The following is a 20,254-nucleotide window of genomic DNA, read 5'->3' on the forward strand; positions in this document are numbered from 1 at the left end:
AATTGAGAACCTCCTCCTTTTTTGAAGTCGGTTAAAAAGAGTGATCATTCCGGAGATGGCAAAACTTTATATTTATTTCTAAATTTCTTATCAAGAGTACTAATTTGGATGTATTCGATCGATAAACGATTATTTTATGGGGAATTGTACTGACGTTTTTACAATAAGATTCCAGAGAATATATTAAGATTATCATTTCCTAAGTTTAAAACTTACTTTAAGCATTGACTTACAAATAAATGGACGACGGGTCTAATACAAAAACCATGAAAATAATGTCCCAAGTCAACCTATTTAAACGTAGTGACATGTAAAGGAATATGAAAAAGCTAAAACGTTGAATTAAATTGTAATGTCATCGCAGTACTGTCTAATTTTGCTTGCTTCGCTGTCAGAAGAAACAAACGAAGACTAAAGCGTGAATGACGCTCTGTATACGATTTTAACGCCCTATAAGTTCGGACACTTTTTAGCGCGGACCCGACGTTCATATAATTGCAAGTCAATGAGTGTAAGTGTAGTATTTTAATTGCAAAGTCATATTACAAAATTGAAGAGTATGTTTTAGATAAAGAAGTGTGGAAAGGCAACAAGAGTCTAGATTCCACACAATTATGATTCAAAGTGCATTCCATAGCATTTAAGTTTATTTCGAAAAGAGCAATCCCTAGAGTTTCTTGCTCGTTCTTCTCGGGCAGGTCAGTGCAGTGAACGAGCAGGAGCTTAAAAAATGACGTTTTAAAGAGTAAAAATTTTACCTATGGAATAAATGATTATTTAATTTTGGCTTTGGTTGAACTTTGACGTTGAATTACTTTAAGAATAGATAAAAGACAGTTTGTGAATATGAAGGAAATGTTATTTGAGATCAGCCATCAAAATCTGTATAAGTATACAATTCATATTTGGCATTTTAGTTACTTTGTGCTTTAAGATACGACTTCGAGAAAGTAAAGCGACGATATGTCACGTTAAGTGTTATAATTAATTAATTACCTTTTCGACATTGTATATCCTGTAATTCATTTCTAGTTCTATACCCTTGACTTTATCTTCGTGTGCCTGAAATAACAAATGTTTTAATTTAAGTCACTATAGGTAAAGTATTTACTTAGTTACCTAATTTATTTAGTAATTTATTTAGTTACCTAACCTATTCTAACAATAGCAAAACGAGTTACTGTTACTTAGTCTGTAAATACAGTGGATATGGTAATTTTTATTTTATTTTATTTGGGGAGTTATTAGGGGTTACAGTTCATCGACTATATAACCAGAAATGGAGACGAAATAAGGGCCATCCATCCCTGGCACTCATCAGGCAAATGGGCCTTATATAACTTTTAAATATCAACTCTCGTTTTCGCTGAAATCACAAATTAGAGTTGAAATAGTACGGCGCCAACAACTGACCTGTGTGTACGTATATATATGTATGTAAATTCCAAAAATATTCTGTATTTAGTGCAATAAAGATAATATCTCAAACTATGTGGGGCTGTTCCATTCGGTGGTGTGGGAAAAACAACAAAACATCTAATTACAAAACAAACGGAATCACATTTCATCGGAAACTAAATACTAAATAGGTAATTTTTCAATTTTCGTCCACTATAGCAAAGCTCAAGTTAAACTGGTCGATTTGAATGAAACAATTGACAACACCCTTCCATTATTTCGAATTCGGGCTAGCCAATCGGAGCGCAGTTGTCGCCGTAAGAATAATTTTCAAACAAATTATCTGACATTTCGACAACTTTATTTCTGATTTATTGAATTGATATTCAAAATTTATATGATATTTGAAAAACCAAATACACGACAAGCACATAGAAAAATTCGTGAGCTCCGCTGGTTCGTTCCGTGGCTTAGTTGGTATAGTGTCCGGCACGGTATGCTAGAAGACGTCGTTCGAATCTGGCCGGATCGAAGGGATTTTTTCTGAGGGTTCGATATTTGTATTAATAATTATAACTCTATTTCTGGTTATGTACTTTAACAATAACACACACTGACGACTCTATGAAGAGTAACTTTATAAGAAGTTATTAATCACTGGTTTTTATATTTTTATATTGTCGTCATTGAATTGGTTATATAGTTTACAATCATAAGCTATGCCTACTATTAATAGAGTATATACAATAGAGTACAATATAATATACTATTACAGTGCCTCGTTTAATTTGTCATGCACCACTTTTATCGCTCGTTTATTTCAAGTAGTTCCATATACTTAGTTTGAAGTGTTACCCAAAAGTTCCATACATGGAACTAGTGGAAATAAATGCAATGTTTTCACCATATTATCTTAATGATCTTGATAGATAACTATTCATTCTAAAATTAGCATTACTAAATAAATGAAACGTGGAGCAAAATATTCTTACGAAACTTCCAAATAGGAACTTTCAATATAACATTACTGAGGAACTCCGGACAATCATACTCATTCTGTGCGATGTCCAGCAAAAAATAGGTATCAGCTACCTATATTTCTCCGCAGATATAAAGGTAACAGGTGTTTTTTTTTCATAACGGTGAATCTAGTAAGTATCTTTTGTATTTAAAAAATAATTCAAAGTAACATCGAAACCTCGTTCAATTTGTCATGCACCACTATTGTCACCCGTTTATTTCCAGTAGTTCCATGGAACAATTGTAACCCAAAAGTTCCATACATTGACCTAGTGGGAATAAATTTAACGTGTTCACCATGTTATCTTACAGGGCGTATATCGTCTAATCGTATACACAATATAAGATATTCTTTTTTCTAATTTTTGTCTCTAATACGTTTTTAAAAATCAAGCTTTAAGTATGTTAAGACTGTTTCTTGTGCGTATTCGCCAAATCCAGCAGTGCACGTGCGACACAGGCCAGTCGACAGCAAAGGCTTAATCGAGCCAGTGGATATACTGGTTGACGATTTCAGACGAAAAATCACGTGTTTTGCCATAAAAGTACTTAATTGTCACTCATACTGACTACCTAGGTACATCAACATGTTGAACGGTGTGTCATGTATCTTGTAGGAACTATAAAATTGAAAATAATCATAGCATTATTAAATATTCCAGTTTTCCGCAAACTCTGAAATTGTATCAGTGTATGACAGACAAAATTGGTTGACTATGGTAAAATGAGATCAGTTTTCTAGTATTTGACAGGACATTATGTTAAGATTTCATAGTTATTTAGGTAATTGCGTTGATCACCTTTATAACAATAAATTTAAAGAAGAACAGAAGCCAAATTCAAGCAAGATGCTGTTATTAAAATTAATAAGTACATTTACAATAAGATTGCAAAAAAAACTTAACACAAACATGAAACTTAAATGTCACACGATCATAAGATATTTATTATAGTTTTAAATAACATTAATAAATATATTCGTCTTGTAGTGATAGTAATCTCTTTAGACACTTCATCTTCCGAATAATGTATGGCATTTTCTCATCGCATAATATCTTCTTACTACTACCCATAGAAACTTGTCACTACCTGAGTAATCCAAACCTACGTTCTTCGTTCTTATCAAATGGTCGAAAGCAAGTTTTAAAAAAAAATATTCAATTGTACGAGTGCTTGGCAACATTGTCAACTACTACTAAACATTGAAGTTTTGCACCAGTGTTTGACATGCCTCTAAAATATACATACATACTGAATATTTATTTATTTATTTATTTATTTATTCATGGAAAACCAACAGCTTTACAACAAATTAAAAAAACATCAACAAATACATTACAGCCAATTAAAGGTTTTCGCTTATAATAACATAATAACTAAACAATGAGCACTTAGAAAGTAGTCACAACAAATAAAATTATTACGTAACAAATACACTTAATATATACTTATATATATATCTACATATACATACATACATACACACATATATACATATGCATGCATGCACGCAATGCAAATCACATATATCCCAATACCTGCGCCACGAAATGATCACCCGTTAAACAAACGCGTCCACAAGTTTACGCTTTAATGAGTTCGAATTAGAATTGAATATGTCAATATCAAGTCCAATCCGGCCCATACGGGTATACATATATAGTAAGTATATATATACATACTATATATACTTACTGAAATAATATTGAGTGAATCGAAGAAAGCTTCTAAGCTGAATTCATATATGCCATGGTTAGTAAATTTAAAACGGTTTTGGAGATATATCCATTGACTTACAAATAAATGGACGACGGGTCTAATACAAAAACCACGAAAAAAATGTCCCAAGTCAACCTATTTAAACGTAGTGACATGTAAAGGAATATGAAAAAGCTAAAACGTTGAATTTAAATTGTAATGTCATCGCAGTACTGTCTAATTTAGCTTGCTTCGCTGTCAGTCGAACAAACGAAGACTAAAGCGTGAATGACGCTCTGCATACGATTTTAACGCCCTATAAGTTCAGACACTTTTTAGCGCAGACCCGACGTCCATATAATTGTAAGTCAATGGATATGTCAATATTTGTTTTCTTATTTAAAAAAAGAAATGAGGAAGTGTCATACATTGAGACTGTGTCAAAAATTGGTACATTTACCATAAATTATTAGTGGCGCAACAGAAGATATTCTGAAAGATTCTGGAACAAAACCAGAACAGAACTGCAGAACTTTTGCACTTATATTCTGAATCGATTTATTATATATTTCGTCATCATCACTATCCTGTGTTTATGCCTGAAGTCGTTATTCGTGACCTTGACTGCATGAACATGATAACGACTTCACGCATTGATCCAACTGCATGCAGTCGATAATATCTTTTGGTACCATAGTCACGTTTCAGGAACATCATGATACTAAACTTAGTATGATTACATATTCCTATATTAGATCCTCTAAGACTGAAAGTACTAACATTACCCACTGGTGGTAAGTAATGTGCAGTGACCACACTGGTAGTCTTTAATAGAGCGGCGAGGGTCTGAGGGTCTCCCAACTCGGTGATCAGCAGCGACTCCGTAATGCCACCTGTCAGATCCGCCAATCCGTCCAACAAGTTTCCGTATTTAAGGGCTTCATAAGATCCGTGTAATCTGAAAAGTGGATTTGATATAAAGTAGTCATTATACATTACAGTGTTACGGCATAAGTACGGTGTAAACATTGGGCGTCCATTATTCTAAATATGGACGTGGTGAGCGATTTTCAATCTGGATTGCTAATTTTATGTCACAGGTTTACCAATAACAACTGGCCGAATGCTGAAGATAACGTCAGTCAGTTGTCGCTGTCGTTGACGGATTTTTAGAGATAATTAATGTAGTCATCATCACGATCCCTGTCTGTGTTAATGCGTGAAGTCGTTATCCGAGGCCTCGACTGCATGAAGTTGATAACGACGTTACGCATTAATTGCATGCAGTGGAAACCGACTCCATGCAGCCGAGATCACTGCATGCAGGTAATGCGTGAAATCGTTATCAAGTTGTTTACGACATCACGCATTAACTCTAAACGTGCAGTCAATCTCTTAGCAGCCTAAATATAAAATCTCTACGTTTAATAAGAGCATTGTTTAGGTAGGCACGGTTACTTACTTGGCATAAGCCTTTTCGAGCAATGCGGGCCACAGCTGCTCTGTGTGGCTGGTCTGTAGAAAGGCCAGTTTGCCGTTAACGGTAGGTAGGCGGTCGTCCACCAACACCTCTAGCCATTGCCCGCACCACCATAACCGGAACCTGGATCATTTTCAGTTATAGGGATAAATATGGATAAATGTAACATGTCCCGATTATAACGTACTGTTAAAGCTGTCCAAACATGAATTGCTTCCTATTGTAAGATGTGACAAAGTAAAACGACTTAGATTTTGACTAGTTGCTTGTTTGTCGATAATTTTCGATCGCACTCAATTATTTCAGAATATATTTTTTTTACAAACGAAATTAAAATCTTATGAATAATGTATATCGTATCCAGTACGTGTCAGTGTTTAGTTCAATTGATATAATATGTAATAGTACCTATTGAATACAGCGGTTTCCTAAGTTTGTGTTTTTTTTTCTATCGTGAAAATGTTTAGGGATCGTTTCTATACACCGAATACTGATTAGTGTATATCCCCAATTTTACTATATGTTTTTTTCAAAGTGATTGATTAAAAAATTCACTGTTATGCGGAACCAAAGCCATTTGAGTTTGTATTGACTCTTAACGCGTATTTTCGTTAAGTTCCAAAACTACAATGGACGATTTCCAGAGCCCTTCAGTGGACATTATCCAGGATGCATAGGATCGTACGTTGTGTTTGACGTAAGGATGATTAAATCTTCTCATTGTATAGTTTGTTGTATGGGATGTTGTCAAACTTTACCTAAAGACACCAACGTAAGTGGAATCCATACGCTGATCGGCAGGCACCACGCGGTAGAACAGTCCTTTGCTCAGGTACAGCACGCCCAGACAGGAGACCAGCCATTTGTCACCTGTGAATACGTCTATGGTGAAGTACTCGTCGTCTTTGACGACTTGTCGTAGTGCACTTAGCAGAAATTCGCGTCAAAAACAATACAATAGGTATGCACAATTCGCATTGCTTTTATGTAAATGTACCAATGCAAAGTTAGTTTAAATTCAATTTAAAATATTTTTATTTCTTAACTTCAAATACTCAAACTGATTAAACTCTATAAGTCATAAGAAGAATGATAAGAAGAAATTCTGTCTATTTACAAAGAGGTACCCCTCCTTGCAAAAATACATTTGTACATATTTATCGTTAATAAGTGCAATAGATCGTGACCACTTGAACGAGCTAAACGGGTCACTACCGTGGATCTTTGTTGTCCAACTTACGCAAAAGCTGAATCATATTCTTTTTTATTATAAAGTTTTCAATAGAAAATACCTAAAGTACCTTTATAATACAAACGTCCATCATGGTAACTGATATTCTAATGGGTTACTGATAGCACCTTGAACTTGCGCTAGCTGATTACATTGTATACACTTAAAGCCCTGTTCTTTGACATTCTTACTTTAGGTGAAAACTAAAAATTTTTAAAATTTTCTACCCGTAGAGATAGAGCCACAGGGAACATACATAACTATATAGAAAACAATATTATACATTTAGTAGCAGTATTTAATAGCTCCTTCTAAAAGAACTCGTCCAGGGAAGTATCGCCACCTTACCTATTTCTGAAGCCAAGCAGCAATGTGAGAGTTAAGGCGCTAAGGTTTTGAAGGGTAAGGGCGCTGGTGAAGACACATGAGACTTGCAAACTTATGTCTCAGAGTGACGGGCGCAGTGGCATTGCCCCTCAGATCTTTGCGATTTAAAGTTTTGAGCGGCACTGCAACTGTTATGGACAGGCGTGTCGCTTACCTTCAGATGCACGACTTGTTCGTCCCGTCGCTTGGTAACATAAAAAATATATTCTGTAATATTTAATTCAATAAATCAAATTTATCTTTGCACCTTACTTCTAAATACTTTCAAACTCAAGAAAAATTTCAACTTTCGCAATGCAACCCCTGTGATCAGACACAGGTTGATAAGATACATGTCAAATTCATATTTCAGCCCGATCAGATATTTTGTCAAAATGTAGTACTCAATATTTCTCGTTCATTTTCTTTGCGGTATCAAAGTCATAGATGGTCTGGAATTTACTTAATTTTACGTTTGCAAACAAGTTTTGCTTGCGGTGTGGCCAACATCGAGAGTTACTACTATAATTTGAAAACAGCTTTGTAAGATTGCGCTAACATAGTTGGGTACCATTAAATAGAGTAATTTATAGATTCGTCATTTAAGTAATCATCAGGGGGCCTCCTGAGTATACGTCGTACAGTAGCGAAGCATTTTTGGTGGAGGTTGTGAGAGTGGGAAAATTAACTGCATGAAAAATATTCAACAAAAGCGCAACTAATTTGCACCATTTAAATTTTACCGGGTTCACGGAGTAATAAAGTAATTTACTTCCATTAATATTATTATATAGCAGAGTTTCTAAACCTTTTTCTAGTCATGGATCCTTCTCAAAATTTCAAAGAACCCACGAACCCTTTCTGAAGAGATGAAGAAGTGGAAAGGCTTACGGGTTGCAATGACGCGCGTCTCGCTCGCTCCAATAATGAACGCCAGTCAAATGGCGCGAAAATTTAAAAAGGTCATACGCACAGTTCCTATTTACTCACAACATAATGTAAACCAATTTTTATATGAATGCATTTTGTTAAGTAGGCTTGCCTTGGACCACCAATTTTCATTCCATGGACCACAGGTTAAGAAACACTGTTATATAGAGTTCCTATCAACTAAAGATCTCATTTATACACGTCAAATCTGATGACAGTCTTGTATTGTATGCTTATTTTGTTAAGATAGTACATAGATATCGTTGTGTAAGATTGTATGCTACTCCGCACTTGACGCCATTATTAAAAAGAGCCAACCCTGCTTATTTTTTATAAACTTTCAGATTTCAGTGAAATAACATTGCAATTTTATGATAGATTTACTATTCCATTAAAATCTAGTTCTGAGTCTTAAAAGAGTCTCAGTAGAATAGAAGTGATGGCATTAATTCTTTCAATCATTATCAATCCATATTCTCGTACTAAAACTAAAACTACGTTGGTAAATATTATGAATATTTTAATTATTATCTCGTTTAACCATTAATTTAAACTCCAAATTAACTAATAACAATATTACAAAATTAACTATTTTAGTGCCTTCGACTCCCATTGAAATTGCAATGGCAGTTGAATAGTATCTTTTTTCCTAAAGACCCGCACTAGGGATATCCGGCCTGAATCGCGGGTGCCATGAACACACACATAGAGTACCACAAATTACACCCAAACTCACGAGGGAAATAAATTTAGGACATACGAATATTTCTCCCGGCACGGGAATCGAACCCGGGACCTCTTACGCGGCAGTCCAGCATGGTAACCGTTTGACCACTGAGGCAGTTGATTTTGCAGTTAGCTCGATGGCTAATTAATTTTGAGCAGAATACCAAACATATAAAATGCTACAATTGACACTCTACAACTGACATGGCGCTCAGGTTTGTTGTAACAAGAACGTAGGCCGAAATTCAGTCGTGTGATTTCTACCAATCAAGAGATTCTTTTTTTATAAACTCTATGAAACTGACTGATATTCGGTAGTTTAACCTATACAGTTAACTAGGTTGGAAGATATTGTCGTGGTGAATGTTCACCGATCCCACGGCGCCGACTCAACCGGCGAGAGGGAAAGGGTTTTAGTGGGGTAGGCCCTCCAGTCTGGCGAGAGAGTCCCCACATAATGCCTGAGTCTCCCTGGGCTCAGGGGTATCTATAAAGATTTCCCCCCGTCAAAAAAAAAAAAGAAAAAGGTTGGAAGATATTATTTTGTGCTTACCTAATTTTCCCGGCACCACGTCGAATGTGTCACAATTGTCCAAGACGAAATTTGGATTGACATATATTTCCTGTAAACAAAGAAGATTTATCATACTTTCTTGGGCAGGGCAGCTTTTAACAGAGTGTTTAGAATATTTAATTAAGCCTGATCTCATAGACTATGATGATATGGAGGGGGAGCGGAGAGTTTTATCAGTAAGGGCCATTGACCTCAAGTAAGGGCTAATGTTTTACCGCTACTGACCGCCGCGGGCGCGCCGTTGCCTATACGCAAAAGAACCTTTAAGGTGGTGACGCGTCGACTTTGTTAGCAAAGTCTTATATGGCGTTGGCAATATTAAACTAATGATTTGCGTTTCGAAAATGCTCCACGCGTTGATATACTGTACAGGCTATTACAAAATAAAAATCGCGAAATTATCCAATAAAATTTGACCGTTTCACTTCAGCTGTTAAGGTATGTAGTTAACAGATTTATTATTATTTTCGTATTTATTTTAAACTCTTATCTTATTATTATTATTATTATTATACCAATTTTGGATGCAGTCACATAGTCTATTGCTAATATTTTCCATAGAAAACCGTAAGGTAGGTCATAGATGCGATGATATTTCTATTACTAATAGGCAAGCGTTTCCACAATCTTACCGAATGATAATTGACAACGTGCATCATGGTAAGGATACGATTTTATATAAAAAAGTAAATATTGTGCACATTGTGAATAATGGAGCGTGGCGTGCTCGACATTAAACTCACTAATCGAGTTCCGAATTCCGAATTCCATAGTCAAACTAAGCTCCAAGACATAGGAGATCGGATAACAAAGCTAAATAGAGCTGTGCCGAATGTCTTCCAAACACAAACTCAATAAATCTTTATTTCTTAGGTAAGCAAATTATTATGTCACATTGATTAAACTCTATAGTAAGAAAGTCTAGGGGTTGCTCTCTGTAAATAAACATTTTTATAAGTACGGACAACGGCACATCACACTACACATTTTTGTTCGAAAATCGCCTCCATTGCAACAGAACAAGATACGTCAATGTGTAGCTTGACGTGCTGCCGTGTGTACATTTAGCATTTATTTTAAATGTTATAGATTAAGCAACTTGCAAGAGATAAACGGATCACTACCATAAATATTTGTCACTTGGATGACAAAAATTTACATGACGGGGAATTTTTTTCCATCCTCTATGCGCGAAAGAGCTGTATAAATGTAGTTCAGTGTAAAGTTTTTGTTTCATTATAGTTTTAAAACTCGTAAATGGCAAATTTCAAAAACAACCGGAATCTTATTATAGAAGCGTATACATTGTCCCTTAAATGAATTTATGACTTCGTGAAGACAACCATTTTATTTTTTTTCTTCGTTATGATAAGTTTATCACGCTTTTTCAAAAGAAACTTACATTTTTATAGATGCACTTTGATGTTAGTGTAACAATATCAATTTCTTTAAACTTTTCCCTCAAAGACACTCTGGAGTCCAGATTGTAAATTGCTATATCTGCACGTTTTTTATACATTTAAATATATATAATGTATATAGAGAGATAATATCGCCGGCATTACCCCAAAGTTTCGTATCTTATTGAGAGACGTGATGATAATAGATGAAGTAAAGCGACATCCGAATAGTGGTCAATAAGTTGTAATAGAAAGGTAATACGGGTAGGAGACGACATCGTTCTAAAGTCATGGAGTGAGACTTGCTAGATAGTGATGAATGGCACAAACTACTGAGGGGTCTATAGCCACTGCTGGGTAAAAAGTCAGGTATGTTGATGATGATGAAAGCTGATGTTCATAGATAAGTAACTCCAATACGTAAGTAAGAACCTTTTCTGACGAGTGTACAAAGCATAAAAGCTGTCGAAGCCAGGAAAATCCAGGAGTGACTCCGATGGATGATAAATAACGGAACAGTCTGATAAAAAAGCGTTGCAGCATGGAAGAATGTGTGATGACAAAGATATAGAAAGGGATGCTTAGGGTGCGTTCAAATTAGCGCTGTTAGACGCGCTGCAGCAGCGCGATAGTCGCGTTGCAGTCACGCCCGGTTGCAGTTCATTTTTCAAATTATCCACGATGAAAGAAACAAGAATTGAAAAATTTATAGAGAATGTAAAACAACACCCTGCGATATGGGTTATCAGTTCCGCCAATTATTCTAATCGACTGGATATAAAAAGGCATGGGAACATTTGGTCGCATTTCAGCAGCGCGACTTTCGCGCGGCTGTCGCGCTGCTGCAGCGCTTCTAACAGCGGCTAATTTGAACGCGCCCTAAGGATGGTTCGGACATGTAGAGAGAATGAATAAAAGAAGATCGACTAATCAGACTCATGAAGCGAGTATGAGCGGGCGAGCTAGCAAGGGCCGGCAAAGGCGAGCTAACTATAATCAAATTGAGGTCGTTCTAAAGAGTAACCTCAACCAACGAGCGTGTACCGAAGCACTGATGAATGTTGATGAGGCGACGGATGTATGCCAGGACCGTAGCAAGTGGAAATGAATGAATGGATGTTGTGTTTGTCTGCCACGATGGGAAAAGGGCGTGTGAATTATATTTCTTTAATGCTTTTGGGCTTAACTCCGAACTCTCATTAGTGGTGATCACAATAGATCAGTAGTAATGGTTGCAGTGATGAGAGGCCGCATAGGCTCTTAATGAGGCAACGAGGCCTCCACTGAAATAACGCCAATAGTTTTGTCCGCAAACCGGTTAAATTCCAACAGCTTCGCTAACAATTTAAGGCGGTTGTCTGTGGCATGTCGCTTCCAGCACAAACGCTGAAAGCGGTCCTGTCGATGTGACTGTGCCATTGGCCGGGGAATACCGCATCTCCCATTTAAAAGTTCTAAATTATAATTATTCATATAAAGATAACACTTAGAATAAATTCCTTCGGTCCGGCTGGATTCGAACCAACGTCTTCCAGCAAACCGTGTCAAACGCTTTACAACTAAGCCACGGGACGAACTAGCGGACCTTACGACTTTTTTCTATGTGCTTGTTGCAGATGATTCTTAATGGTTTTCAACGACTTTTTGTCTGAGGTTTTCTTTCACAAAAATAATTGAATATCATCATGGTCAAACATCGTGACATTCAATAACCTTAAAGAGTTCAAAATTGTTTTTTAAGCCATGGGAGAGGCGAGGGTCTAAAATAGACAATTATCCGAAATAATAATAATAATAATAAATAAGAGCCTTTTCTATTCTATTCTCGCGTCGATTGCGTTGTACGCCTGTCATCCATATAATTGAAATGAGTCGGTAGATAAACAACTTATTTATCTACCGATGGTATTATTCAAGAGTAATTGGTTACACTTTCACATGGCCACTGCCATTAAATTACCAATTGGCAAACCATTTCCCTCAATATAATGAAAGGCTTTGTTTGCCTTTCAAGTTTCAAGGTTCCACTGGCTGCCTATTCGTCAAAACGTGCAAAAGATATCTCTGAGAAATCTACGCTTTTAACGATCTTGTAAAGTGGTGGTAGTGAAATGTAGGACGGCGACCCTTTAGTTGTTGATTCCGCAAAGTGGTCTATGTCCCTTCCTGCCTACAAGGGGTCCATGTCATCGAAAAAAGTAACAGGGGATGTATGAGACGTTAATGACGTTTAGGTAGGTCGCGACTAGAGATGGGCGAGTGCTCGGGATTTAGCCCGGCGCTTTGTTAACACCGGGTTTATATCGGGTTAAAAACCATTAACGCCCAAAATCGAGGGCATAATTTTTTTTTTATATTAATAACGCACACACTCAACATAGTGCGGGCACTAGGAAAATCCTGTGTCGCGGGTGCCATGGACACACACATAGACAACCACAAATTACACCCAAACTCACAAGAGAATTGAATGTAGGCCATTCAAATATTTCTCCCGGTCCAGGAATCGAACCTCGGACCTTTGCGAGGCAGTTAAACTAAACTTACAACTAAATGTGTTTTAAATCGAGTTTTATTCATATTGAATAATATTATTAAAAGTTCATTGCTTTATTTGATACGATTATTTCATCAAAATTGTATAATAATGTGCATCCTTAATAGTTAGGGCGCGTTTCCACTATGTCATCACGTTTTATTATCGTTGGACGACTGTCGTGTCTAGCTGTTCCCACTAGATCGTGACGACAATTTATCGTTTCACGACAGCCTCCTTGTCGTTTGCACGACAGAATCGATTGATGGACTGTAGTCGCTTGTACATTCTTTTGGAAGCCGGTAGTGTGTGTTCGCTCGAAATGGATGAAGAAATTTATTACTTTTTAAAAATGCGGAAAAGGAAGCAAACAAATAAAAGAGAGTTTTGGGTACATCCAATGCTACTAAAAAGAATTCCATTAGGGTTATGTCAAACGGTATACGAAGTTGCTTTCTTTTCGGTATTGTCCAAACCTGCTACGACCAGAGATGGGCAGTGGGTTAAAACCCAATCAACCCGCCCGTGTTTTCACCAGGGATTTACCCGAAGCACCGAGTTTTAACCCATTTCTGCCCAAAATCGTGGGCAGAAACGAAGAGTACAGAATTTGGTATAAATTCCAACACTAACAACGTAATATACAATAACTTGTAACAAATTTCTATATTTTTATTACACGAAGAAGAGGCATCTCCACATAATACCCACCACCTGTTAATCCTGTGGATTCTCAATGAAGATCGATTCAAGTGCATACGATCTAACGAAAGCTTTTCAATCGAATCTGTTCAATAGAAAGGTAAATCGAACTGTCCTGATAATAAAGCAATTATTTTGTAATAATATGTAAAATAAAATTTGAACAAACCTCAATTCACAACAAATATTTATACGTAAATAGTTTTTGCCCTCTATTTCGGGTTTTAACCCAATTTAAATCCAGCGTTAACAAAGCGCCGGGTTAAACCCCGGGCCCAGGCCCATCTCTGTCTACGACCCAACGCTACTGCAAAGCGAGTAAAGGGCGCGGGGTACGAGAGGGGAGGGCAGGGAGCAGAATACGTGCGGACAGCGATAAATAAAACGTGACGACAATAGGAGCTGCGACAATCTGTCGTCACGTTTTTATCGTGACGTTTTTTTATCGTCTGACGACTGTCGCTATAGCTGTTCCCACTGTGACGACAGTTTGTCGTTGTAACGATAAAAAATCGTGAACGACAGTAATCGTGTCGTGCTATATGTGAACAACTTCATTTAAATATACAAGGCACGACACTGTAAACTGCACGACAATCTGTCGTCATGACATAGTGGGAACGCGCCCTTAGAATCCACAGGGTTGCAAAGTGGGTACTTAATGGAATTGCCTCTTTTTCGTCTAAAAGACATTTTTTACATCGAAATTTGTAATGGGCATGGAATTATACCAAACCCCGTATTCGCTATTTCTGCCCACGATTTTAGCTTTGGGTAAAATCCCGGGCGGGTTGACTGGGTTTACCCACTGCCAATCTCTGATCGTGATCAATATTTTGGCTTTCCATACATGGAATAATGCATATTTCACACATGTGAACCTACCTTTGCAATACTTTCTCTTACCCACCTATGAAGTACTTTTCACAACAAACAAGACATTCCGCAAAGACGTCAATTTATTTAGATTTCGTTGCTATTCCGTCAGATAAAAGTATAAAACTTAACATTTTTATTTATAGTTTCTCGTACTGAGTCAGCTGTGAAATGCATCGGAAGAAGATCAATTTGTAAAGGGAGTCTACGAAAAATAAAAAAAAATTGGCACGTGCTCCACCATCTACAAAAAAGTTTAGCAAAAAAGTCGTTAAAAACAAAGATCTGCAACAATCACAAAAAAAACCAAGGTCCGCTGGTTCGTCCCGTGGCTTAGTTGGCGTAGCACGGTTTGCTAGAAGACGTTGGTTCACGTCCAGTCTGATCGAAGGAATTTTTTCTTAGTGTTCGAACTTTTTATTAATAATAATACTAAATAATTAACAGTTAAGCTGATAACTTTATTAAAATAAACAAATTTCCACTACACTAAATCAGCACCGTTCAAAAAAATACGTAATTTTACTTCAGTTACGTATTTATTATCAAACTAGTTGCATGGCAAGGTAAAGTTTTGAACAAAATTCATTCACAAAGTAATCAATGTAGTCAATCCATTGTGTCAATCGCGTGTTGAACGATTCAAAATATAAAAAATGCAAATCATACACTTTTATGAGCACTTGTTACAAAATTCACAGGTAATAGTGGCATTTGTTATATGAACATTACAGACGTTGTAGCCGTTTTTTTTTCTTAGCGATGACGTTATGTTCTCGTATGGTGAGTATTGTAATATGTAATGTATAAATAAGTTTGATTGCACAATTTAATACCGCTGCAGATACACCTAAGACCGCCTGGTAACATATTATCTACTTTTATATTCAGATGTGAAAAAAGTAAGAGTAGTTATTGTAAATGTATATTTTTTTTAAATCTCTGTTTATAGACGATTTCATAAATGCCACCCTCATAATGGTTCTCTGTTCTGCACATTTCTTACCATTATTAACCAGGCTGCCAGGATGCTATTTATCTTACGGAGATCTTATGGGGCGTCGTTGCGTCTCGAGTCGTACATATTATGGTATAATATGATATGACACGTCTCATAGGTACACGGATCTCCGTTATGAAGAAGGTTTGACACCTAACGATATACATATCGTCATCTTAGAGTGAATACCTCGGAGGTATGTGATTTGTATGTAATTTTTCTGGACGAAGGTAAAAATGTGGTGTAAAATATGTGTAAAATGTAGTAAACGCAATAATATTTGTAGTTAGTATTTTAATTAGTTAAATTATACCTCTTTCAGACACTATATTACTTTAATAATATATTTGAAAAAGAAGGTTTTTCTTCAAAAAAATCTTTAAAAACGAACAATGTGAAAATTCGTGTGCGAGACTTTCTCTCTAAGGCGACGATATATGGGTTAAGGACGAATTGTTTCACATTACAGCTGATCGCTTTAAACTTATATTTCCTGCTTATTGATAGATAATAAACTTACTATATAGCCCAAAGATGTTCAGGTCGTTAATGATATAAATGGCAGAACCAACAATTGGTGTTTATGAGAAACGTACATAGAATTAATAACGCTTTGATAAAACAACCCGACATAAAACATTGTATTTCAAACATTTAAAAAATAAAACCGTGTACCGTTTAGAAACTCTCGTTCCCACAAAGGCCATTTTCCGGTGTCACTTCATAAAAATAGCCTTGCTAATGGGTTATTATTAAACTTACAGTATGTACCTAAAGTTTTTGTTGGCGCAGCGCGTACGCAGTGCGGCAGTCGCGTGGGTGAACCAAGCGAAGCATTTGCCTCATTCACCTGTCATTTTTATTTTACTACGAGCTTATGATTGCGTATACGATTACGGTTCAGCTGTTTTTTCAATAGAGAAGTACATGTTGTTAGGTGTCGGTGTAAGAAAACAATAGAGCGTGTTGGTATACACGCTACATGTGTATACTTTTGGTAAAACAGTTTCTTTGAAAAGATTTGTGCATCGAGCGATTTTTTTAAAGCACTGTTTTTAAATAAAATTAAGATAAGTCAACTATTTCCAGCAATTTTAATATGCATGCCTATACCTTAACGTATTTTTTTTTTACATAATTTTCATCATTATTATGATGCTTATCATATCGTACAACCAGCTTTTGAATCCAGTCGTCATAGAAGTCTGCCGCTTGATTTGACATCTACCGCAACACGGACGTTTTGCCATTGTCGTCGTCATCGTCACATGCGCTAGATTGGGATTATATAGATGGTGATCAAGTTGTGACAATGCGACCTCCTTCATTGTCCCATCTCATCTTTTCATTACCCTCTTTTTTGGTTCCTAATCACATACTTCTGAAATTTTGAATTTTTGAATCTCAAATTCCTTTTCTTCGTCATTCTTACTTTGCTTCATTCCGTCGTCACTCCCATCGTGTCTAAATCCCCAATCATGTCAACCTAATGAAACAAAGAGTACCTTATACGTGACGAGTACAGAATCATCAGCTCGTAAGACCCCCTGGTGGCTAACGCAGGAAATATTTTCCCCTATACATACACGTATCTTCAAATTGATGCTTTTTTCTGATTTTCTGGGTTCATGTTTTTATTTAAAGATGTTTTGAAGTTTTACATTGCCTTTATGAAATATATTTCGGGTTCTGAAAAATTATCTAAAAATTGTATAGCAAAAAAAGAGATGCCAGCGCCATCTATTGATTAACGACGTCTATCTTCCTGGGCATACAAAGCAAAATGTACGTAGTGATTAGACCGTGTTAGGCATATAAGCACTTAATGTTTCAACATTAAGTGCTTATATATTGAAGGGATAGAACATTTATGTGAATATAGGCCCTTTTGGGGTAAACCCAAACTTTATGTTATGTTTAATCTGTTTTTATATTATTGTACCTGTTTTTATATCAGTGTGTTTTTTGTGACAGCCTATCTTTTTGTGCTTTTAACCTCTTCATATAATAAATGTTATGTGGACTGAGTCTTCTCTTCAATTTCGCCAAGGCGAGGTTGCAAAGTTGTCAGTTTCATCAACTTTCTGCAGCAAATCTTCAGTAATGACGAAGTCACCCACTAAGTTTCTCGTCATGAACATTCTGGCGACCACCTAAAAGCTCTAACCCATTTCCGTGCCATTCCAACGCTCATAGCATTGTGTCCATACACTTCACAGATCTGACGACGAATCACTAGTTGCTTTATTTATACCAATTAATCAAGGGTAAGATTTATCGTCTACCGCTACACCATCTCTACATTTACGCATTAGATAGTTAATTTACGCAAAGCGGTAGTACGTAATAGTTGTATATAAAACATGAATATAATCGTAGTATGCTTTCATTGGGCCAGTGTGACGGACTATGGCCTAAACCCTCATAGTTCTCTCTATGCCCCGTGCCCAGCAGTAGGAGTTATAAATGGATTGGTGATACTTTCATTACTATAAAAATGGGGCACGATAAACAAATGGGACAAATCAGTGGGACTACGTGAAAACGGCGTTTTTAATTCAAGACGCTTTCTTATTAACCCGACTATGACCCCATATGGTATAGCGCCGATTCGATTCCCAGTTGAAAAAATTAAAGACAATGGAGTGCAGTAAAGAAGAGAAGAGACGAGAAGTGTGTTAGGTAGGAATGTGGAGGATATAAGGGGGATATATATATATATATATATCTATTACTGTTCACGAAATTAAATCGTAAGTTATTTTTAAAGTGAGAGTTAAAGAGCATTATTTATCTACTATTCCATCCATATCTTAGGTATTATATTATAAAATATGTATTTATCTAAGTATTTATATAATTTATAACAATTTTATATTATTATATTATTTTTTTCCTTGTTTTGTTGTGCACATATATGCCCGTTCTTTTAGTTATAGTGTCCTGTATTTAGGTCTGCAGGAAGAAATTTCTATTAGAAATAAGCAAAACCTTTTGTTTTTAATTTCGCTTGTATTCTTTGTGACTTGTTGTATTTTTCCTGTACAATAAACTATTAAATAAATAAAAATAAGGGGAGAAGAAGGCCAAAGAAAACATGGATGGATTGTGTGAAATATGACATGGATAAGAAAGGTATGAGTACGGAAATGACGGCTAATGGGGGAGAGTGGAAGAAAATACATGTCATGCCAACTCCACCTAGCCTGGGATTAAGACAATTTTATATTTTAATTTATATAGGTGGAGTTGAAGAACAAGAAGAATGGAGTGCAATAAAAGTGCAAATAATTATCTAGATTAGAACGGTTAATTGAAGTGACTATTTGGCACGTTTCTTTAATTTATACTATTCTGTTCTTGGCTCTTTATAGGCAAGAAATTGAGAGAACGATGTAGGCGGCAGTCGACCTTGTAAAGACTAAAGACTATATGGCAATGGCGCCCACGAGATAGTGCCTTCTCTTGTATTGGCGCATTCCTTATGATGATACGTGCCTTTCTTTTTTTAAAGAGTATATCGTATCTCCATCAATGTGAACTTTTGAGTAGGGACAAAAAACAGTATTACTAGATAGCCCGGGTTTTAAATCGGCACTTTGTTAACGCCGGTTAACAAATCGGCACTTTGGTTTTGAAACGAGTTAAAATCTATTAACGCGCGAAATAGAGTGCAAAAACTATTTACAACTAAACATTTTGTTATAAATCGAGTTTAGTTAAAATGTAATGATATAATTACAAAATGTTTATTGCTTTCTGATCTAGACAATTCGACTTGCCTTTCTATTTAATCGATTCGCTTGAAAATCGCATTGAAATAAATTGATACAAAACATCGTTAAACATCGTGCACTCGAATCGAGCTTCATAATAGTCGAATGTAATGAGAATGGGCATGATTGCAAGGTGGGCGTAAATAGTGTGGTGTTGCCTCTTTTTCGTCTAAAAAGATTTTTTACATCGAAAGTAATGGAATTATACCAAATTCCGAATCCGCCGTTTCCACTCACGATTTCAGGCAGAAATGGATTAAAACCCGGAACTTTGGCTTTAAACTGATTGGTTTGAACCCACTGCTCATCTCTGATTGTACCTTACCTTTATTTTTAACTACAAAATGGTCAAGAAACAATAATTTTAAGCTTGCGCTTGAAGAGCAAGAAAGGGAAAGTTTTGGAAGTCTAAAGACCCAGTTACGAGGTCTTCGAATTTAGCCGACGATATATAGAGGCCTAAAATATATATTTTGTTGATTAAGACGATGTGGTCACACTTCATTAGTGGTACCGATGCATGAAACAATTTGAAAAACTG

At 36.2% G+C, this 20,254-nt stretch overlaps 1 protein-coding gene across 1 annotated transcript in view; it reads right to left on the reverse strand.

Annotated features, from left to right (window-relative positions):
• The window catches only part of LOC113239155 (calpain-C-like), a 47,676-nt gene that overhangs the window by 16,662 nt on the left and 10,760 nt on the right, over positions 1-20,254 (reverse strand). Inside the window, exons 2-6 of the mRNA XM_026476026.1 lie at positions 9,403-9,472; positions 6,355-6,466; positions 5,579-5,719; positions 4,897-5,074; positions 997-1,062 (exon numbers count right to left, since the gene is read on the reverse strand). Coding sequence (XP_026331811.1) covers positions 997-1,062; positions 4,897-5,074; positions 5,579-5,719; positions 6,355-6,466; positions 9,403-9,472 — 567 coding nt within the window. The remainder of the gene's footprint in view (positions 1-996; positions 1,063-4,896; positions 5,075-5,578; positions 5,720-6,354; positions 6,467-9,402; positions 9,473-20,254) is intronic.

This window comes from Hyposmocoma kahamanoa, unplaced genomic scaffold (assembly GCF_003589595.1).
Source record: "Hyposmocoma kahamanoa isolate Upper Pololo Valley unplaced genomic scaffold, ASM358959v1 99702, whole genome shotgun sequence".
In the NCBI taxonomy this organism is placed as follows: domain Eukaryota; kingdom Metazoa; phylum Arthropoda; class Insecta; order Lepidoptera; family Cosmopterigidae; genus Hyposmocoma; species Hyposmocoma kahamanoa.